This window comes from Geotrypetes seraphini, chromosome 2 (assembly GCF_902459505.1).
Source record: "Geotrypetes seraphini chromosome 2, aGeoSer1.1, whole genome shotgun sequence".
NCBI classification, from domain to species: Eukaryota; Metazoa; Chordata; class Amphibia; order Gymnophiona; family Dermophiidae; genus Geotrypetes; species Geotrypetes seraphini.
The window spans coordinates 522,365,998-522,389,660 of NC_047085.1; the positions used below are offsets into that span (position 1 = coordinate 522,365,998).

General features: G+C 44.9%; 3 protein-coding genes across 6 annotated transcripts in view; 2 read left to right on the plus strand and 1 right to left on the minus strand.

The window, feature by feature from the left end:
• LOC117354723 (zinc finger protein 665-like) overlaps positions 1–7,380 on the plus strand; it is a 30,288-nt gene extending 22,908 nt beyond the window's left edge. Inside the window, exons 3-4 of one of the 2 annotated variants that reach the window (XM_033932652.1) lie at positions 3,395–4,273; positions 4,442–7,380. In XM_033932652.1, the coding sequence (XP_033788543.1) occupies positions 3,395–4,273; positions 4,442–5,982 (2,420 nt within the window). In that variant the 3' untranslated portion in view covers positions 5,983–7,380. Of the gene's footprint in view, positions 1–3,394 lie in introns of both variants that reach the window. The other variant, XM_033932651.1, reaches the window with a different exon arrangement.
• The window catches only part of LOC117354717 (zinc finger protein 850-like), a 948,741-nt gene that overhangs the window by 277,705 nt on the left and 647,373 nt on the right, over positions 1–23,663 (plus strand). The window lies entirely within an intron of this gene.
• LOC117354718 (zinc finger protein 585A-like) overlaps positions 1–23,663 on the minus strand; it is a 314,357-nt gene that overhangs the window by 116,569 nt on the left and 174,125 nt on the right. The window lies entirely within an intron of this gene.

The window sequence follows — 23,663 nt, forward strand, 5'->3', positions numbered from 1 at the left end:
GACGTCCCCCTAAACCAATCATTAATGTGTCTCATCTGACAGGCAATAGCATACCAATGTACATTTAATAAGCCATAACCCCCTCTATCCCTAGGTAAGCACATTCTAAGGAATTGCATGCGGGGTCGCTTACCTCCCCAAAGAAAACGTTGTAGTCTCGGAAGCCAGGTTAGTACCTGGATGGGTGATCACCTGGGAATGCCAGGTGCTGTAGGCTTTAACAAGTTTTTTTCTCTACGGCCAAGACCGTACTTGAGGTACTCAGGTGGCGAGTGGAGTACTGGTGCTACTTCGATGGGTGGAATCTCTTCTTCCTCTTCTGTCAGCACCTCATGTTACAGGCTGGGACAAGGGTTTCGATAGACTTTCTCTCCGCCAGCTCTGATCATGGACCGTATATAGCGCTGTGTACGCCTTTCGGCGCTTTAGAAAAATTTTGTTAGTAGTGGTTGCATCTTCTACATCCCGGCACTTGGGATCTGTTTGTTCGGGCGTCTAATGGTGTGATCTTTTGGAGCTGGACTTGATGACCTCGTCTCATCATTCAGAGCATCCTAGCTTCTTCGGCTGACGTAGGGAGTGGCAGTCAGAGGGGGTAGCTGCGTTGCTTCTTTCTCTCCTCTGGATTCTCTTTTTAGGTGTTTTCCCCTGGCTGATGATTGGATGGGTTGGCCCTTTCCAGCTCGCTTTCAGGACACGGTAATTAGAGATCCTCCAGCTTGGCTGCGCCGTCCTGGCTATGCGGATCTGATGTATCCTTCGGCAGCCGTCTTGTTGAGATTCTTGGTATTGCCGGTATTACTCACCTAGGGTCTGCTCCACTTGGATATTCATCCTATTTTGATATTATGACCTCGCTTTTGAGAAGTCATGTCTGATGTGTAAGGTCTATGCGATGCAGGGTCTTTCTTCTCTTCTCCAAGCGATGCAGCCATCTTCACTGGTGGCTTATGCTTCCGTTTGGCGGCTTTTCCTTTCTTGGGTACTTCTCTACGTTGACTCCCTTCCAGAGTTCTATGATTTATATTCTTTCATTTTTGGCGCCGGCGTATTGCCCAGGGCTTAGCATTCAATTCCCTTCAATTGCAGTGCACTCTTGGCGTGTATCGAGGGCTAGATGTCTCGCTCTTCGCTGTCTTCTCGGCTTTATATAGTTCAGTTCTTAAAAGAGAGTTCAGTTTATTCGTACACCTCTTACGCAGCCCTCTCCGGAGTTCGGACTTAGGGAACTTCTTCGCAGTTTCCAGTGGGCTTCGTTTCAGCCTTGTCTTTTGGGATTCTAAAGGGCTGTGCCTTTGATCGTGGGGTTTCTTGTGGCCATGGCTTCGGCTCGGCAGTTTTCTGAGTTGCAAGCCTTGTTCGGCAGGGATCCCTATTTCTGGTTTCCAATTTTGGGGGTCGGTTCGGATGGTGCCGTTCTTTCTGCGGAGGTGTCATCATTCTGTTAAGACACTCTCACTTTTCCTTCCTTCTTCCTGGGAGGAGAAATGGGGAGACGTGCCTTTATTCTCTGCAATTTTATTTTTGATAAGTACGTAGCAGTCTCCGCGAGCTGAGTTCCTGTCGACCTTTGGTTGTTTAGCTCATCTTGTGGTATTCTTCAAGGGGCGCCTCCATCGTATGGTGGCGTCGGAAGCCTCCATCGCTCGTTGGGTCTGGGAGGACATTCTTTCCGCTTACTTGATGGCAGGAAGCGGGTGGCGAGAGACCTTCATGACCATTCCGCCAGAGCGATGGCTACTTCTTGGGCTCGGTCCAGAGGTTTTCCCTGGAAGGGTTTTGTCCCATGGCTATTTGGTCTTACGAATGTGTTTTCTCTCAGCCTTGCCAGTTGGATGTGGGGGCGCTTACGGTGGATGCGTTTAGTGCTTCGGTTGTTGCGGAGGCGGCATTTGCTTCCCACCCAGATTGAGGATTGCTTTGCTACATCCCATTGGTCTCTGGATTCATCTGCTGCTGTTGCTAAGGAAGGAAAAATTATGTTCTTATCTGTTAATTTTCTTTCCTTTAGACGCAGCAGATGAATCCAGAGCCCCACCCTTTCTGGATATTGTCTGTCGTTTTTTTCTTTTGCAACTTTCGGAGTGTGTTATGATTGCTGGTTGTATTCTGTATGATTGCCTTTTGCGATTTGTTATGGGAAAGAAGTTGGTGTTTTTTTTTTTTTTACATGCTAGGCATATTGGTGGTTGCGACTGCTTGGGCAAGGAGCAATACTGGAGATGCAGGGGGCGTGCTAGCCAATAAGACCACCTGTTAATCAGTTTCTCTATCTCCGCCTGCTGGTAGATGTGAGCTATCCTCATTGGTCTCTGGATTCATCTGCTGCGTCTAAAGGAAAGAAAATTAACAGGTAAGAACATAATTTTTCCTTGTTTAACTGTCTCTCCTTTGTACATGATTCATTTCAGCTTCACCCCTCTCCATTTTCCTGTCTCCATCCCTTCCCCTATGCTCTGGCATATCTCTCTTCTACTTTCCTTCCTTCCCACTCAACCCCAAGGCCTGGCATCTCTCTCCTTCTCTTCTCTCTATCCCTCCCCCTCCATGCTCAGGCATCTCCTCTTGTTCCTTTCCCTCTGGTCTGGCATCTGTCTCCTTAGTTTCCATTCCTCCCCCCATACCCTGGCATCTTTTTGCTCTCCTGCTCTTCTATCTATACCTTCCCCTATATTAGTTGACATTTTCTCTCCTTCCTTCCTTTCTCTCCCTCCCTTCTTCCTGCCCCTGGTCTGGCATCTGTCTACTTCCCTTCCCTCTCCCTCCATGGTTTGGTATCTCCTTTCCTTCCCCTCCCTCCCATGGTCTTGCTTGGCTTCTCTCTTCTCAATTGGGTGCAACAGCATTTATCCCCGCCCCACTCCCCCGACTGCCTGGTGAGGTGAGGACAGCTTCCCTCTCTTCCATTCCCTCACTGCCATCTTGCCCACCGCCCATAAGCGAACTTAATCCAGGCCACGGGGCTCTAACACTGTGCGTGCCGGTTTCCCTTCTCCTCCTAAACAGGAAGTTATGTCATGGGGGGGGGGGAGGAGAAGGGAAGCCGGCACGCTCAGTGTTAGAGCCCCATGGCCTGGCTTGCGGGCGAGAGGACAGGGAGGGAATGGAACGGAGGGAAGTTGACCTCCTCTCACCAGGCAGTCGGGGGCCCCCTGCCCTGTTTACTCCCCCCTAATGCTGGACCTGGGGCTCCCCTGATATTTTTGGGCCTCAGGCACGTGCCTACTGGGCCTACCCTTTAATACGGCCCTGTCTGCATCGCTGGTACTGATCTGCTTGGAAATGTTGTTTTCTGAGCAGTGAGTAGGTGGTAAATGTACAAAGGGGTTTTGTATTACTGAACTTGTTCAAAGGTTTAGTCCTACAATAATATATATTGTTCTTTTTTATTTAGAAAAAGATGACCCTAAATATAATTCCTGGAAGCTCAGTGAGAAGACTGAAAGAGTAAAGATGTTATCAGAAACTTCTTCCTGTTCTGTCTGGGGAGAGAAGGAAAAACATCAAAATCAAAAGTATTCACCAGGAGAGTCAGCTCTGCTCAAGATCACACAGACAGAGGAAGACCAGACGGACCAGATGAGAGATCAAAGATGTCCTTGTGATATATGTGAGATATTCCTCAGCGATCGTTCAATTCTGAAACCACATCAGAGATCTGATACTGAAGAGAAATCATCTACATGTACGGACTGTGGGAAAACCTCCAGTCAAAAGGGAGAACAGAAAACCTGCTTAAAAGAGACACATTTTTCATGTTCTGACTGTGGGAAAAGTTTCAATAGAAAAAAAGAGCTAATGCAACACAGGAAAAATAATAAAGGAACTAGAATGTGTACAAGTATCGAATATGGGGAAAACCGTATCAATACACGAAGCATTACAAAATGCCAGAAAACCAATACAGACAAGAGAATATCTTCATATCCTGGGTGTAAAAAAAATATAAACCAGGATAAGAATTTCACAAGAAAAAACAAATTTCACCCAGGAGAAAGATCAGTTTTAAATACTGAATGTGAGAAAAGCTTCAGTGATGGGGAACCATTCACAGATCATAAAAAGGCTGAAACTGGTGAGGAATCAGCCACTTCTACTAAATCAGAAGAAATATTTTGCAAGATGGCAAATATCCCAGAATATCAGGAAACTGAGAAAAATGAAAGGTTATTTACTTGTGCTGACCGTGGTAGATTCACTTTCTGGAAAGGAAACCACAGAATGAAGAAGAAAATCCTCAGAGGAATGAAGCCATTTATATGTACTGAGTGTGGTAAAAGCTTCAGAACTAAGGGAACCCTCAGAAAACATCACATCATCCACACAGGAGTGAAAACATTTAAGTGTTCTGAATGTGGTAAAAACTTTAATGACAAGGGAACACTGACAGCACACAAGGGAATCCACACAGGATTGAAGCCATTTACATGTTCTGAATGTGGCAAAAGCTTCATTCATAAGGTAACCCTCACAAGACATATCTTCATCCACACAGGATTGAAGCCATTTAAGTGTTCTGAATGTGGTAAAAGCTTTAATGACAAGGGAACACTGACAGCGCACAAGAAAATTCACACTGGAGTGAAGCCATTTACATGTTCTGAATGTGGCAAAAGCTTCATTCGTAAGGCAGCCCTCACCAAGCACCAGGCAATCCATACTGGAGTGAAGCCATTTACATGTACTGAGTGTGGTAAAAGCTTCAGAAGACAGTCACATCTCAAAATTCACCTGACAATCCATGAAGGAATGAAGCCATTTACATGTACTGAGTGTGGTAAAAGCTTCAGAAGCAAGGCACAGCTCAAAATTCACCTGACAATCCACGTAGGAGTGAAGTCATTTTCATGCGCTGAGTGTGGTAAAAGCTTCATTTGTAAGGCAGCTCTCACCAAGCACCAGGCAATCCATACTGGAGTGAAGCCATTTACATGTACTGAGTGTGGAAAAAGCTTCAGAAGCAAGGAACAGCTCAAAATTCACCTGACAATCCATACCGGAATGAAGCCATTTACATGCGCTGAGTGTGGTAAAAGCTTTAGTCGGAAGGAATTATTGAAAAAACACCAGACAGTCCACAGTGGAGTAAAACCATTTTCATGCACCAAGTGTGGTAAAAGCTTCAGGACAAAGGCACAGCTCAAAATTCACCTGACAGTCCACACAGGAGTGAAGTCATTTTCATGCGCTGAGTGTGGTAAAAGCTTTAGTCGGAAGGGAAGTTTGACAATACACCAGAGTATCCACACTGGAGTGAGACCATGTATATGTACTGAGTGTGGTAAAAGCTTTGGAACAAAAGCAGTTCTTAAAAACCATCAGGTCATCCACACAGGAGTGAAACCATTTAAGTGTTCTGAATGTGGTAAAAGCTTCAGAAATAACGCACAGCTCAAAATTCACCTGACAATACATGCAGGAATGAAGCCATTTACATGCGCTGAGTGTGGTAAAAGCTTTAGTCGGAAGGAATTATTGAAAAAACACCAGACAGTCCACAGTGGAGTAAAACCATTTCCATGCACCAAGTGTGGTAAAAGCTTCAGGACAAAGGCACAACTCAAAATTCACCTGATAATCCATACAGGAGTAAAACCATTTCCATGCAACGAGTGTGATAAAAGCTTCAGAAACAAGTCAGAGCTCAATAGTCACCTGATGATCCATACAGGAGTAAAACCATTTTCATGCACCGAGTGTGGTAAAAGCTTCAGTAACAAGGCACAGCTCAAATTTCACCTGAAAATCCATATAGGAGTAAAACCATTTTCATGCAACGAGTGTGGTAAAAGCTTCAGAAGCAAAGCATATCTCAAAATTCACCTGACAATCCATACAGGAATGAAACCATTTTCATGCACTGAGTGTGGTAAAAGCTTAAGAACAAAGGCACAGCTCAAAATGCACCTGAAAAACCATACAGGAGTGAAGCCATTTTCATGCACCGAGTCTGGTAAAAGCTTTAGTCAGAAGGAACACTGACAAAACACCAGAGAATCCAAATTAGAGTAAAGCCATTTTCATGCTCCGATTGTGGCAAAAGCTTTAGTCCAGGGGTGTCCAATGTCGGTCCTCGAGGGCCGCAATCCAGTCGGGTTTTCAGGATTTCCCCAATGAATATGCATGAGATCTATTTGCATGCACTGCTTTCAATGCATATTCATTGGGAAATCCTGAAAACCCGACTGGACTGCGGCCCTCGAGGACCGACATTGGACACCCCTGCTTTAGTCGGAAGGGAACATTGAAAAAACACCAGACAGTCCACAGTGGAGTAAAACCATTTTCATGCACCGAGTGTGGTAAAAGCTTCAGAAGCAAGACACAGCTCAAAATTCACCTGATAATCCATACAGGAGTGAAGCCATTTTCATGTTCTGAATGTGGCAAAAGCTTCATTCATAAGGCAGCCCTCACAAGACATATCTTCATCCACAGAAGATTGAAGCCATTTAATTGTTCTGAATGTGGTAAAAACTTTAATGACAAGGGAACACTGACAGCACACAAGAAAATTCACCCTGGAGTGAAGCCATTTACATGTACTGAGTGTGGTAAAAGGTTTAGTCGTAAGGGAATATTGAAAAAAAACACCTGACAGTCCACAGTGGAGTAAAACCATTTTCATGCACTGAGTGTGGTAAACGCTTTAGTCATAAGGAAGCATTGACAGAACACCAGAGAAGCCACACTGGAGTAAAACGATATTCATGTTCTAAATGTGGTAAAAGCTTCAATCGGAAGGAACAGCTCACATACACCAGAGAATCCAAACTGGAGTAAAACCATTTTCATGCGCCGAGTGTAGTAAAAGCTTCAGCAGCAAACCATATCTCAAAATTCACCTGATAATCCACACAGGAGTGAAGCCATTTTCATGCACCGAGTCTGGTAAAAGCTTTAGTCAGAAGGAACACTGACAAAACACCAGAGTAAAATTATATTGATGTATTGAGTGTGGTAAAAGCTTCAGTAGGACAGACCTCACAAAGCACCACACCAAACACAAAGGTGTGAAGCCATTTTCACGCACTGAATGTGGTAAAAGCTTCATTTGGAAAGAAGCACTCACCATGGACCAGAGAACCCATAGAAGGTTAAAGCTGTGTTCAGAGCCAGAGTTCTCTTGATGGGGAAGAAAGCTATTCTCACCAACTGGCTGTCTACCACTCCCCCGACTTATGCTCAATGGAGATCCTTGCTGATAATCCACGCAACGCTTGAGCGGAGACAGGTGGGAGACCTGGATCGTGGTCTGGGTCGTAGATATCGCCAGACCTGGGAATGTTTCTGGCAGGATCTCCCTGCACATGCCCGTAGTAGACTCTTAAATATTTAGGAAGATTCCGGACTCTCAGTTTTTGTTATGGCATTGGACTCCGGGGGTGGGGAGGGTTGGGAAGGGGGGGGGATGTTGCATTGTTCTTTCTTGGAATAAGTTACTGATTGTATTGTTTGTTTTCTGTTGGAACAATAAAAATCATTAGAACATTAAAAAAAAAAAAAAAAAAAAAAAAGCTGTGTTCATGCACCAGAGAATCTACAGTGGAATGAAACCATTTTGATGTACCAAATATAAAAGTTTTATTACAAAGAAGACACTAAGACATAAGACTATCCACACGAATGAAACCATTTCTATGTTCTGAATGTGGTAAGCTTTACTGACAAGGGAACATTGACAAAACACCAGAGAAACCACACTGAAGTCAAGTGTTTACATGTTCTAAGTGTGGTAAAAGCTTCAGTCAGACAGTAAACCTGAAAACACACCAGAGTATCTGGAGTGAAATCGTATTCATGTACTGAGTGTGGTAAACTCATCAGAAGGAAGCAAGACCTTATAAGATACCAGATCATTTGAAGGGGTGCAATTTCAGTTGGGGCACTCTCCATCAAGGGCTATAAGGTTAGTCCAGCAAGTTTCCACTTTTTTCATTCTGTAGGAAAAATATGGAACAAGAAAAGTGGAAACTCGCTGGACTAAGTGTATAGCCCTTGATGGAGACTGCCCCTTCATACATAGAGAAGTGAAGCCATTTTCATTCACTGACTGGACTAAGTGTATAGCCCTCGATGGAGACTGCTCCTTCATACATAGAGAAGTGAAGCCATTTTCATTCACTGACTGTGGTAAAATCTTCAGAAGGAAGTCAGACCTCAGAAGACACCAGACAAAGCAAAGAGGAGTGAAGCCATTTTCATATTCCTGTATGGCAAAAAGTATTCATGAGAAGGGAACACTGATAATACACCAGAGGAGGCATATGAAAGTAAATCCATGGGGGGGTCACGTGATGCATCGGGTCTGCACGGACGCGTTCCCTTCAGCTCTCAGGTCCCCTATAACCAGCTAAACTCCCGCTGAATCACTGCCCGATCGGCAAAATTCTCTCCGGAGCTCTTTTTTAAGTGCTGTGCGCGAGTGCAGCCCCGGGAACGTTGCTTTGTGTCGGCATGCCGGTGCGTTCTGCGAGGCTGCCGAAAACCAAGTCTGCTCTCTCTGATCACAAAATAGTGGCATTGCCGACTCCGACTTCAGCTCCAGCGCAGTGGGGAGAGTGGGCGCAGGAAATTTCCCACCTGGTGTCTGCAGCCTTAGAAGATCGGCTCCATAAGCTTCAGTCAGCAGTGGAATGTATAAATGAGCGCTTTGAGACACAGGCCGGCTGCATTGCGGCGGTGGAGCAGCGTGTCTCTGATGGGGAGGACGCAGCGCAGCGGGATCGCTCGAGTTTGGTCGCCCTGCAGGCCCAGGTGACAGCGCTGACTGACCGCCTTGATGAGCAGGAAAATCGCCAACGTCGTAACAACCTTCATGTGGTGGGTCTCCCAGAGCTTCGGGCTGATCAGGATCTGTACCACTTTTTTCAACTCTGGCTCCTGAATAAGTTGGGCCTGGAGGTACCGCTGACCGGCTTTATCTGTGAACGAGCGCATCGCCTGGGCTTTCGTTCGGGGGATAATAATCGTCCTAGGGCTGCGATTGCTCGCTATCTTAACTGGAAAGAAAAAGAACTTATTCTACAAGCTTGCCAGAAAGTGGGTCAGCTGGACTATGATGGCAAGAAACTGTTGCTGTTTAACAACTACTCCCTTCATGTGGCCTCCATGCGTAAAGAAATGGCTCCCCTGTGCACCGCGCTACATAGGAGAGGGGTGAGGTTTGCGCAGGTGTACCCAGCATCGCTGCGCATTTGGAGAGAGGGGAAGCCTCACACCTTTGTTCATCGAGCAGTGGCGCAGAAATATCTGGATTCCATGCCGGCAGTAGCTGACGGGGGAGCCCCGGAGGTTGATCCGGCCCTATGATGTGGCAGTTTGTCCTCAGCTTTCTTCTATCTGTGGCCTTCCTCTCTCTCTGAGTGGCACTGAACACCTAAACTATGGAGGGAGAGATGATTAGACTCTGCTGGCTGGTGTGGCCGTGAGCTGTCTGGCTTTGGTTGGGTCTCCTGCTTGGGACTGTTCTGGGGCCGCCAGCTCTATCTTTTGTTTGCAATCTCTGCTGTCCCACCCTTGTTGGGGATTGTTTGGATTGGGATGCTCGAAGAAGGCCGATTTGTTTCAACGCTGGCTTGATTTTCTTTTTCTATGGGTAGTTGCTGTCTTTTTGGGAGACTGTGGGTCCCTGAGAGCTCAGTTCAGGACTTTTAGGATGCTCCGCTTTTTGGGAGTGGAACTTTTTGTTTTCAATTTTTTCTTTTGTATTGGGAGTTTTGGGGGACGGCTCTGGGGAAGTTTTTCTCAGGGGGGAGGGTTGAGGTTGGGGGTAGGGGAGGGGGCTGTTTGGGTGGGGTTGTGGGAGAGTGGCTGTTGTGTTTGACTGTGGACCTGTGTGGTGGTTGTATGTATGGGTAGGGGTGAGAGCTGTGTGCGTGGTGGTGCAGCGCTCTTGGGGGCGGTTGACCTTGCCTTCGTGTCCCATGCTCTTTTTTGGAGTGTTCCAGCTCCAGTATTTCTGGATGGGGGGCCTAGCTGGGGGGCTGCCTGTCTATTGTACTATATTGTATCCTGTTATTCACCTAGGGGAACTAGTTCTTCATGACTAAGTTGACTATAGCTACCTTAAATGTTGGCGGGATTCACTCTCCTATCAAGAGGAAGAAAGTTTTGACCTGGTTCCGCAGGAGGGGGACTGATATCGCCTTTATGCAAGAAACCCATCTTTCCATTACAGAACATCTCAAGCTTCGGAGAGACTGGGTGGGCGAGGTCTGCTCGTCTTCCTTTGGTATCTGGAAGCGAGGGGTTGCCATCCTCATACACAAACAATTGCCCTTCCACACTCATAAAGTTCTCCAAGACCAGGATGGCCAATATGTTATAGTGTTGGGAGAATTATGGGGGCACAAATGGTTATTGTGTAATCTGTATGCTCCTAATGTGTACGATCATAAATTTTTTTCTGCTTTGCTTGCCAAGATAGCCATGTATCCAGATTACCAGCCGTTGGTGGGAGGGGACTTCAACATTACCGCAGATCCTGCTCTGGATTGCAGTCCGGCAAAGACAGGGGCCAGGGACCAGGGAGCTCGGGGGGTAAATTTTTTGCTTAGCCAGTTGCAGTTATTGGACACCTGGAAGATTTTGCACCCTACAGAACGCACTTACACCTTTTACTCGCATCCCCACAATGTCTATGCTAGATTGGATTACTTGTTGGTATCGCCCTCTCTGCTCCCCAGGGTGTCTGGGATAGATATTGAGGAAGTTCCCCTGTGGGACCATTCGCCTGTTGTCATGGAGCTTCAGTTTACGCCGGAACCTGAGGAGCGACATTGGAAATTTCCGTGTTACCTCTATAGAGATCTCGAATTTCATAAATATCTTCGGGAACAGTGGTCGGAGTATAGTTCTCATAATAATACCGATGATGTTCATCCAGTGACCTATTGGGAGGCTTCCAAGGTGGTTCTGCGGGGGTTCATTATTGCTTATCTCTCTCGCAAGCGGAAGTCCCTGGATGCGGAGTTACTGATTCTATCGGGGGAGCTTCGGTAATTGAGGGCACGCCACTGTAATTCTCTTTCGGTGGATGATAAACTTCGTTTGCTGACTGTCCGGCGGCAGATAGATACAATCTTGACACAGCGGACTTCTCGTGATATCTGTTTTCAACGGTATAAATTGTACGCCTGGGGGGTAAAACAGGGAGATTGTTGCCCAATTTGGTCCGGCCTCCGTGCACCCGTCAGGTTATCCTGTCCATCCGGGACCCACAGGGTACTTGTTACACACAGGAACGGCAGATTCAACAGCAATTCGTTCACTTTTATGAATCTCTGTATGCTAACTGACCGTTCTCGGACGTTGATAGGGATGCTTTCTTTCAGGGGCTCAAGCTCGGCTGACAGAAGCCCAGTTGGAGCACCTGAATGCCCCTATTAGTTCCGACGACGTACGGATTGGTATTAAGAAGCTTAAATTGACTAAGGCACCGGGCCCAGATGGGTTTGGATCTGAGTATTACAAGATTCTGTCGGATCAGATCTCTCCTGCTTTGGCGGGGGCATTTAATGCGCTCTCTGAAACTCGGGGTTTGGGGACTCCTAATATGGCTCATGTTGTGCTGTTGCCTAAGCCTGGCAAGGACCCAGCCCAGGTGGGTTCTTATCGGCCTATCTCCCTCCTTAATCAGGATGCTAAGCTTTTTGCCGCGATCTTGGCGCATAGATTGAATGCCTTTTTGCCGCTGTTGATCCATGAGGACCAGGCAGGCTTTGTGCCGGCAGATATGTGTCGATGAATCTGGTCAGAGCTTTGATGACCCTTCACTCCAGGTGTGGTCTGGAGGGCGAATCGGCTATTGTAGGCCTGGATATGGAGAAGGCATTTGATAGTATCTCTTGGCAATATCTCTTCTGCGTCAGTTTGGTATAGAGGGTTCTATTCATCATTGGATCGGTAGCTTATATATACAGCCGCAGGCCAGACTTTTAGTCAATGGTCAGTTTACTGCACCGTTTGCTTTGGGAAGGGGGACGCGACCGGGCTGCCCGTTGTCCCCGTTACTTTTTGTGTTAGCTATCGAACCACTGGCTGCTCGGATTCGGGGCGATCCGAATATTCAGGGCATCCGTATTGGGGGGTAAGGAGAGTCGCATTAATCTTTTTGCCGATGATATTCTCCTCTATCTGGACCAACCCAGACGGGATTTGGGGCAGGTCCTCGCTCTGGTCCGTTCCTTTGGAGATCTTTCTGGTCTGCGCGTTAACTGTGATAAATCTGAACTTCTTCCCTTGCGGTCCACTAAGGTGGAGTCCTGGCATGCGAGTCTCGAGATACCACCGGTGACGGAGCCGATGCTTTACCTTGGTGTATATTTAAGCCCGGAGCTCAAACTTCTGTACCGATCCAATGTGACCCGTCATCTGGAGGCGATTCAGCACTTGTGTAATAAATGGAGAGATCTTTCGCTGGGTGTTTGGGGGAGGGTGGCTTTGACTAAGATGGTACTTCTCCCCAAGATTTTGTATCCGTTGCAGGCTATGCCACTTTGGGTTACTGACAAAGAGGTGCGTCTGTTTCGTTCGATTATTTCCTCTTTCATTTGGCGTCATAAGCGGGCCCGGATTAGTTATGCCACCTTGGCTTTGGATAAATATAGGGGTGGTTTGAACCTTCCCGATCTTCGCTATTATAATGTCGCCGCTCTGTTTCGCTTTATTCATGAAGGGTGGTCGGGTTGTTATAAATTTTCTTCCCAGGGTTGGGTTGAATCCTGGTGTGCACCTCATTCGGTCCTGTCTCTTCTTCATGCACCACTGTCTGCCCTAACGGAAGGAGGGGCTAAGTTTGCGTATCTTCTACCCCTACGATGTGCGTGGCGGTGGTGGCGGTGGCGGCAGGGGAGAACTCCGTCAGCTTCCCTTTTGTTACAGTTGTATGGCAATCCTGACTTTACACCAGGAGTGGGAGCAGAGAGGGGGTAGAACTCTTCAAGATTTCCTCACAGTGGGGGGGGGGGGATCAATTTCCTACTTTTGCCCAACTGCAAGTTCACTGGCAATTGCCCCAGACTCATTTCTGGGCTTATCTTCAGCTCCGGCATTATTATTTGTCTCTTGGTCGCAAATGGGGGGATGCTTGGCTCTGTGGTCCCTTGAATGTTCAGTTTTTTCAGGTATCTCCTGCTTTTAACAAATTAGCTACCTGGTATTGGATTCTGAAGAATGCATCAGCCATGGGATCTATTGATCGATTGGCTTCCCAGTGGCAATCAGAGCTTGGCACTCTCCTGGATCGTAAGACATTCCTTGATCTTTTTGCCACTGTGCACGCCTTGGAGGGCTCCACGGATTTTAAGGAAATGCAATTTAAAATTCTGCATCGGGCTTATATTTCTCGGGCTCGGGAGGGCTCATATGGGCCTCTGGGAGGGAGCAGTTTGTACTAAATGCAATCGTTTCTTAAGTACCCGTACGCACCATTTTTTTTGGAATGTCCTTCTTCTGATTTATGGCTGCAAGTTCTTCCATTTTTGGAGCGCATTCTTCAAAAGGATGTGCCATGGTCTTATGGTTTCTTGCTCTTGGGTGACCAACGTGATTTGATTGAGGGAGGGCTTCCGCTTCCCCAGCGCAGGGTTCTTTACATGGCTGTCTTGGCGGTAAAAAAGCTCTTGTTGCAGCATTGCTGCAGTGGGGCGGTATGAGCTTCAACGCATCCCTAGGTCTGGGACTCTGGTCCTCTGCTGCTATCAAGACTTGTGGAAACGGGTGTTAACTGTTTGTTCCGGCTTGGAGCCGGTGGCTCCGGAGTCCCTACCCTGATATTTCTTCTGGGTGGGGCTGTTGCTCTCTTTTGCTCTTTTTGTTTTTGCTTTTCCACAGGGTGGCTGCATTGGTGTGTGGGTGGTTGGCTGTCTGGAGATACGCTTGTGGAGTGTTTGATGTTTGTTCGTTGGGATTTGAAGCCGCATGCTTGAGGTATGGGTGGGTTTGGGGGATTTGCTATTTCAAAATGTCAATTGTGATGGGAAAACTCCCATTGGGTTCTTGTACGGTGCACTTTTTGCTGTTCTAGTTTTCATTTATTTATTTTATTTATTTATTTAGATTTTTATCCCGTCCTCCCAATAGCTCAGAACGGTTTACAAATGAACATACACAGTGCGGAGTAACTAGACATATAAGTAGTACAACAGGTTTGGTGATTGGATTTATAGTTTTTGGAGAGAATTAAATACAGGGAGATTAAGCAGAGAGAGAGAAGGGGGAAATACAGTAGTTTAATTTAAGGAAAGTTATAAGCGTATAGGTGCAATTTGTTAGTGGATAGAGTAAGAGAGGGTCATACTGGAATTTCGGGAAGGAGATAGGAGAGTGGAGGGTGGGGCCTAAGGGGGGGAGAGACAGAGGAGATTTTTAATTGAAGAGGAGGGTCTTTACCGATTTACGGAATGACTGTTTTTCTGGCTGATCTGTTTTTCTGCTTACTCTGCTCCTGGTTGTATGTTCCCTTTGCAATTGTTAATAAAGATAATTTGAAAAAAAAAAAGAAAGAAAGAAAGTAAACCCATTTCCATATCCTGAGTGTGAGAAAAGCTTCAGAACGAAGACACACCTTAAAAACCACCTGATAATCCATATAGGTGTGAAACAAAATTCATGAACTTAGTTTGGTAAAAGTTTACAGAGAAGGGATCTTGCACCAAGCATCAGAGGATCCAGAGTGGAATGAAATCTTTTCTATGTAGTAAATGTGGTATAAGCTTTAGTGACAAGGGGGAACTGAAAATGCAACAGAAAATCCACACCAGAGTGAAGGCATTTACATGTACTGATTGTGAAAATAGCTTCACTTTGAAGGCAGAAGTCGTTACATCTGAGAGAATCAACACGGGAAGAAACCCATTTTCAAGCACTGAGTGTGATAAACGTTTCTGTCAGAAAGCAACTTTTAGAAAATGCCAGAAATTCCAGAAAGGAATGAAAATATTTACATATACTGAGGGTAGTAAAAAGTTTCAAAGAGCCCAGACAGGACTAAAACCCATCGTTTGGAGAGCGGAAAGATTCTGAAGTACTTAGAAAAGCAGTCCAAGCCCAAGAAAATGTGGCAGAAAGACAGAGAAATATTTCCCATCGTTTTGGGTGCCATAAGCTTAATTACAAATAACTTCCAAGCTTTGGCTGTACATATTACATTACAAACTCCAGAAAGGACTAGGCCAAACTTTAGTAGTAAATTTGAGAGACTGGAGGGCATACTCCACATATCCTGGCTTAGGAGTGAGTTTCATTCCTGTTATGGCATGCAGAAAACTAAACAAAAAAGGGAGCAAAATGACCCAAAATACTCCAATTTCAGTGTGTCTCAAGTGACAACTCAAACTTTAAAGAGTAAGGGTGGAGAAAAGAGCCTCAGACTTGAGTTGCCGTATTCAGAACAATAATAAAAATGCTTTACATGGAAACATTGGCATTAAAAAACTCCACTTTTATAACATTGGAAGAATAACCCAAATCACAGTTACCGATCTTAGGGTCCACCTTGGGGGTTAGCGCTTGAGAAAAAGATCTGGATGTCATTGTAGACAATACGATTAAACCTTCAGCCCAATGTGCAGCAGTGGCCAAAAACGCAAACAGGATGCTAGGAATTATTAAAAAGGGGATGGTTAACAAGACTAAGAATGTCATAATGCCCCTGTATCTCTCCATGGTGCGACCTCATCTGGAGTATTATGTTCAATTCTCCTTATCTCAAGAAAGATATAGGTTCAAAGAAGAGCGATCAAGATGGTAAAAGGGATGGAAGACTAAAAGGATTAGGGCTCTTCAGCTTGGAAAAGAGACGACTGAGGGGAGATATGACTGAAGTCTACAAAATCCTAGTGACCTGGATTGGCCACCGTGAGAACGCGCTACTGGGCTTGATGGACCATTGGTCTGACCCAGTAAAGCTAGTCTTATGGTCTTATGACCACTGCAACTTCTCTCCACCTTCTGTATTGCAACTCACTCCATTCTGTCCTGACAAGGTGTCTCATTTTGACGAATCCACTGGTTGCCTCAGGGGAAATATTAAACAAATCATTTGCACCCAGACAAGATAATTGCGGTTTGGAGTAGTGGGACGCCAACTACTGGCGTTTTAAACCCCAACTCTTCAGTCTCTTCACTTCTGTGAACCCTGTCATTAAACAAGTGCATGGTTCCTGGAGAAAAGGCCATAGTCTGTTATTGAGAAAGACATGGGGGAAGCCACTGCTTGCTCTGGATCGGTAGCATGGAATGTTGCTACTCTTTCAGGTTCTGGAACCTTGCTATTCTTTGAGATTCTGCCTGGAATCTTGATACTCTTTGGGGGTTCTAGAATCTTCTGTTACTCTTTGGAATTCAAGAATCTTATTATTCTTTGAGATTCTGTATGAAATGTTGCTACTCTTTGGGATTCTAGAATCTTTAGTACTCTTTGAAATTCTGGAATCTTAATGTTTGAGATTCTGTATAGAATGTTGCTACACTTTGGGGTTCCGGAATCTTGCTATTCTTTGAGATTCTGCCTGGAATCTTGATACTCATTGGGGTTCTAGAATCTTTATTACTCTTTGAAATTCTGGGATCTTATTGTTTGAGATTCTGTATAGAAAGTTGCTACTCTTTGGGGTTCCGGAATCTTGCTATTCTTTGAGATTCTGCCTGGAATCTTGATACTCTTTCAGGTTCTAGAATCTTTTATTACTCTTTGGGATTGTGGAATCTTATTATTCTTTGAGATTCTGTATGAAATGTTGCTACTCTTTGGGGTTCCAGAATCTTGCTATTCTTTGAGATTTTCCCTAGAATCTTGATATTCTTTGGGGTTCTAGAATCTTTTGTTACTCTTTGGGATTCCGGAATATTATTATTCTTTGAGATTCTGTATGGAATGTTGCTACTCTTTGGGGTTCCGGAATCTTGCTATTCTGCCTGGAATCTTGATACTCTTTGCGGTTCTAGAATCTTTTGTTACTCTTTTGGATTCTGGAATCTTGCTATTCTTTGTGATTCCGCCTAGAATCTTGATACTCTTTGGGGTTCTAGAATCTTTGTTACTCTTTGGGATTCTGGAATCTTATTATTGTTCGAGATTCTGTATGGAATGTTGCTACTCTTTGGGGTTCCAGAATCTTGCTATTCTTTGAGATTCTGCCTGGAATATTGATACTCTTTGGGGTTCTAGAATCTTTTGTTACTCTTTGGGATTCTGGAATCTTATTATTGTTTGAGATTCTGTATGGAATGTTGCTACTCTTTAGGGTTCCAGAATCTTGCTGTTCTTTCAGAGTTTCCCTGGAATCTTGACACTCTTTGGGGTTCTAGAATCTTTTGTTACTCTTTGGGATTCTGGAATCTTATTATTCTTTGAGATTCTGTATGAAGTGTTGCTACTCTTTGGGGTTCCAGAATCTTGCTATTCTTTGAGATTCTGCCTGGAATCTTGATACTCTTTGGGGTTCTAGAATCTTTTGTTACTCTTTGGGATTCTGGAATCTTGCTATTCTTTGAGATTATGTATGGAATGTTGCTACTCTTTGGGGTTCCGGAATCTTGCTATTCTTTGAGATTCTGCCTGGAATATTGATACTCTTTGGGGTTCTAGAATCTTTTGTTACTCTTTGGGATTCTGGAATCTTGCTATTCTTTGAGATTCTGCCTGGAATCTTGATACTCTTTGAGGTTCTAGAATCTTTGTTACTCTTTGGGATTCTGGAATCTTATTATTCTTTGAGATTCTGTATGGAATGTTGCTACTCTTTGGGGTTGCGGAATCTTGCTATTCTTTGATATTCTGCCTGGCATCTTGATACTCTTTGGGGTTCTAGAATCTTTGTTACTCTTTGGGATTCTGGAATCTTATTATTGTTTGAGATTCTGTATGGAATGTTGCTACTCTTTGGGTTTCCAGAATCTTGCTATTCATAAGAACATAAGAACTGCCATCTCCGGATCAGACCTTCGATCCATCAAGTCCGGTGATCCGCACACGCGGAGGCCCTGCCAGGTGTACACCTGGCGTAATTTATAGTCCCACAAATTCCCACTATATCAGAAAAAGTGCAAGCACTACTGATATCTAACTAGAGGGGCCTCAGTTAAGGAGCCTACGCAAGTCATAGACTCTGACCGCACAAGTCTGCGTAGATTTCCAACTCCTTTGCTCCAATCATCGGCACCCTCCAGTCCCTAACCTCCACTCTAATTAAAATTTTAAATTTTATTATGTATAAATTCCTAAAAAGTTTTTTATTTAGATTTAGTTTTTTATTTTTATTTAGATTTTATAGAACAGTAGTAACAATTTTGTATGAAAATTAGGATAAAAAACTTTTTAGGAATTTATACATAATAAAATTTAAAATTTTAATTAGAGTGGAGGTTAGGGACTGGAGGGTGCCGATGATTGGAGCAAAGGAGTTGGAAATCTACGCAGATTTGTGCGGTCAGAGTCTATGACTTGCGTAGGCTCCTTAACTGAGGCCCCTCTAGTTAGATATCAGTAGTGCTTGCACTTTTTCTGATATAGTGGGAATTTGTGAGTCTTTATTATCATTTTTTTCCCACTACGGGTTTTATAATATAGTGTAATTTATAGTCCACCATATCTTTATATGCCTCTCTTAAGGAGATATGCATCTAGTTTGCTCTTGAAGCCTAGGACGGTCGATTCCGCAATAATCTCCTCTGGGAGGGCATTCCAGGTGTCAACCACTCTCTGAGTGAAGCAGAACTTCCTGACATTAGTCCTGAACCTGTCCCCCCTTAGCTTCATTACATGTCCTCTAGTCCGTGTCAAATTGGACAATGTAAATAATCTTCTCTGCTCTATTTTGTCGATTCCTTTCAGTATTTTGAAGGTCTTGATCATATCCCCACGCAGTCTCCTTTTCTCAAGGGAGAACAATCCTAGTGTTATAAGTCTATCCTCGTATTCCAGTTTCTCCATACCCTTCACCAGTTTTGTCGCTCGTCTCTGCACCCTCTCCAGCAGTTTTATATCCTTCTTTAGGTAGGGAGACCAATGTTGGACGCAGTATTCCAAGTGTGGTCTGACCATTGCCCTATAAAGCGGCATTATAACTTTCTCCGATCTACTCGAGATTCCTTTCTTTATCATGCCCAACATTCTATTTGCCTTCTTTGCCGCTGCCGCGCATTGTGCTGACGGCTTCAGGGTCCTATCTATCAGTACACCCAGGTCCTTTTCTTGTTCACTCTTCCCCAGAGTTGCACCTGACATTGTATACTCGTATTCCTTATTCTTATTGCCTAAATGCATTACCTTGCATTTCTCCACATTGAACTTCATCTGCCATTTCTCCGCCCATGTTTCTAACCGACACAAGTCGCTCTGGAGTTCCTCTCTATCCTCCTGCGATCTGATTGCCCGGCATAGTTTTGTATCGTCTGCAAACTTGATGATCTCACTGGATGTTCCTTCCTCCAGGTCATTGATATAAATATTAAAAAGGATCGGCCCAAGTACCGAGCCCTGGGGTACACCACTAGTCACTTTCTCCCAGTCGGAGAACTTCCCATTTATGCCCACTCTCTGCTTTCGGTTTTCCAGCCATTTGCCTATCCATCTTTTATATCTCCCTCTATGCCATGGCTTTGTAGTTTCCTGAGAAGTCTTTCGTGTGGAACTTTGTCGAACGCTTTCTGGAAGTCCAAGTATATTATGTCCACCGGCTTCCCACTATCAATTTGCTCGTTCACGGTCTCAAAAAATTGGAGTAAATTCGTCAAACATGATTTCCCTTTCCTGAATCCATGTTGACTGGGTTTCATTAAGTCGTGTGCGTCCAAGTGCCGGACTATGCTATCTTTGATCAGTGCTTCAACCATCTTGCCGGGGACAGACGTAAGACTCACAGGCCTATAGTTGCCCGGTTCCCCTCTCGATCCTTTTTTGAAAATTGGCGTGACGTTCGCTATCCTCCAGTCGTCCGGTATCTGTCCAGTTCTGATTGTCAGGTTTGCAAGTTTTTGCAATAACTCTCCGATTTCAACCTTCAATTCCTTTAAGACTCTCGGGTGAATTCCATCCGGTCCAGGGGATTTGTCACTTTTAAGTTTGTCGATCTGATAGTATATCTGGTCTAAGTCCACTTCAACTGTGGTGAGGCTGTCTTCTATTTCTTCTGCAAACACTTTCTCCGCTTCAGGTATTGTTGAGGTGTCCTCCTTCGTATAGACGGACGCAAAGAAGGAATTTAGTTTGTCTGCGATTTGTTTATCTTCCTTGATGTACCCTTTTCTTCCCTGGTCGTCCAGGGGTCCCACTGTCTCTTTTGCAGGTTTTTTTCCCTTTCACGTATCTAAAGAAGGGCTTGAAGTTTTTGGCCTCCTGGGCTATTTTTTCCTCATATTCCTGTTTTGCATCCCTCACCGCCTTGTGACATTTCTTCTGATCATCTTTATGTTTGTTCCAGGCTTCGGTTGTCTTTATGCATTTCCATTTTTGAAAGAGTCCTTCTTTTCTTTTATGGCTTCCTTCACCTGTTTGGTAAGCCATGCCGGTTCTCTTTTGCTCTTTGATCTCCGATCTTTGGAAATCCTCGGAATGTAGAGATCTTGTGCTTCTGTGATAGTATTTTTCAGTAGGGACCATGCCTGATCTACCGTTTCAAGTTTGTCCACCTTCTTTTCGAGTCGTTTTTCTACCATGGCTCTCATGCTATCGTATTTACCCTTTTTAAAGTTCAATGTGGTGGTTAAGGTTTTGGCACGTTTCCCTTTCCCGATGTCAAGTTTAAAGTTAATTACATTGTGATCACTCGTTCCCAGTGGAACCATGACTTCCACTTCTGTTATCGGTCCCGTGAGGCCATTTAGGACCAAGTCCAAGGTGGCGTTGCCTCTTGTCGGCTCTTTTACCATTTGTTCCAGGAAGCAATCCCCTAGCACCTCCAGGAACTTGACCTCCTTGCCGCAGTTGGAGGTTGCTAGTTTCCAGTCTATCCCTGGGAAATTGAAGTCTCCCAATATAATTACATTGCCTGTCTTGCATTCTTGTTTGATTTCCTCCATCATTTCTGAGTCAGTTTCCTCCGCCTGTCCTGGGGGACGATAGTAAAGGCCAATTTTCGTATCTGCGCCATATTGACCAGGAATTTTGATCCAGAGTGACTCAAGCTTCTCTTTCATTTCTGTTGTAACCATTTCAACAGAATCTATTCCCTCCTTAACATATAGAGCAATACCTCCACCTTTCTGCCCTACTCGATCTCTTCTATACAGTTTGTATCCCTGTAGTACTGTGTCCCATTTGTTTTCTTCATTCCACCATGTTTCTGTTATGCCAATGATATCCAATATGTCATGTCTTGCTATTGTCTCTAGTTCCCCCATTTTGTTACCTAGACTTCTAGCATTCGTATACATATATCTAAGTTCCCTTCGTGTTACATAGGATTTGCAAGCTATAATGAGTTTTTAAGTTTCGCCAATCAGGGAACCCTCTCAACAGCAACCACCTATAATTCTGAGACTTTGAAATATTGAATGACTGTTGCAATCGTGAAAAATCAAGCAGTTTTCCATTAGATATAACATCATCTAATGTACGAATGCCTGCCTGCATCCAATGCTTTCAGAAGATCCCAGATCTGTGAAGAAATCTCATTGTATTTATATTTAGCTTTTAAGAGGGCCTGTAAAGTAATTTGTTCCCACTTCGCAGCCAATTTTGACTCCATCGTTCTGTCTCTGACCTCTCTTCCCCTCATTGGAGGTCGTCTCCATCATTTTTACCACCGATGGAACACAATCACATCTGACCTCTGGGTGTTGTCAATCATCAAGGAAGGATACTCTCTTCATTTCACTCAGGTTCCACCAGAGCTTCCTCCAAGAGAGTATCCTTCCAGACCATCCCAGACCGCCCTTCTTCTTCAGGAAGCTCAAGCTCTGCTTACTCTCCATGCCATTGAATCAGTTCCCTTGGAACAGCAGAACAGGGGGTTTTACTCCCGTTACTTCCTTGTTCCGAAGAAGATGGGCGATCTGCGACCTATTCTGGATCTCAGGGCTCTCAACAACTTTTTAGTCAAAGAAAAATTTCGAATGTTATCCCTTGCGTCTCTTTATCCCCTTCTAGATCAGAACGATTGGTTATGCTCTCTGGATCTCAAGGAGGCTTATACTCATATTCCCATTCATCTGGCCTCCCCCCAATACCTCAGATTTCTGGTGGGGAAACTGCATTATCAATACAGAATGCTGCTCTTTGGCCTTGATTCATCTCCCAGAGTGTTCACCAAGTGCCTAGTAGTAGTAGCAGCAGCTCTCAGGAATCATGGTCTTCAGGTATTTCCCTACCTGGATGAGTGGCTCATCAAAGATTCAACATCTTATTGTAGTGACCCAACAGACTACGTGGTTCCTACAAAGCTTGGGATTCAAAATCAACTTTCCCAAATCCCAACTTCAGCCCTCTCAGAATCTACAGTTCATCGGAGCTGTTCTGGACACTATCCAACTCAGAGCATTCCTTCCGCAACAACGTCTGGAAGCTCTCCTTCAACTCTGTCATACAGTGTCTTCCCACTCTTCCATCTCAGCGAGACACATGATGGTACTACTAGGTCACATTGCCTCCACAGTACACGTGACTCCTTTTGCCAGACTTCACCTCAGAATTCCTCAGTGGACCCTAGCATCTCGGATGCAGGTTTGCGACCCACTTTCTTGACACATTGCAGTCACTCCTTCATTGAGACAGTCTCTCCACTGGTGGATGCTCTCTTCCAATCTCTCCAGAGGCTTGCTGTTTCAAACGCCCCCCCCCCATCAGAAGGTCCTTACAAAGATTCCTCGACCTACGCTTGGGGTGCTCATCTTGATGGACTCCATACTCAAGGCCACTGGACCAGTACGGATCGTCAGTGTCACATCAATCTGTTGGAATTCAGAACAATCTTCAAGGCTCTCAAAGCTTTTCAACATCTTCACAACCAGGTAGTCCTCATTCGGTCGGACAACCAAGTCGCCATGAACTATGTCAACAAACAGGGAGGGACGGGATCTTCCTCCCTTTGTCAAGAAGCTCTGAAGATTTGGGACTGGGCAATCCGCCACAACACCTTCCTCAAAGCTGTATACATCCAAGGGACGAAAAATTGCTTGGCGGACAACTTGAGTCATCTTCTGCAACCTCACGAATGGACACTCCATTCCTCGCCTCTTCATCACAGTGGGGAACACCTCAGATAGACCTCTTTGCAGCTCCCCACAACCACAAACTGCCTCAGATCTGCTCCAAGATATATTCTCCTCATCGCCTCGAGGTAGATGCTTTTCTTCTGGAATGGATGAATATCTTCCTGTATGCATTCCCTCCATTCCCTCTCATTCTCAAGACTCTGGTCAAGTTGAAGAACGATCGTGCCACCATGATTCTGATTGCTCCTCTGTGGCCGAGACAACCTTGGTACTCCCTTTTACTTCAACTCAGCAGCAGAGAGCCATATCTTCTACCAGTTTTTCAATCTCTGCATACACAGAGTCAGGGATCTCTGCTTCATCCCAACCTGCAGTCTCTACATCTGACAGCTTGGTACTTCTCAACATAACTCCTCTTCAGTTTTCTCAACCTGTAAGAGACATTTTAGAGGCTTCTAGGAAGTCTACCACTAGACACTGCTATCACCAAAAAATGAACTAGATTT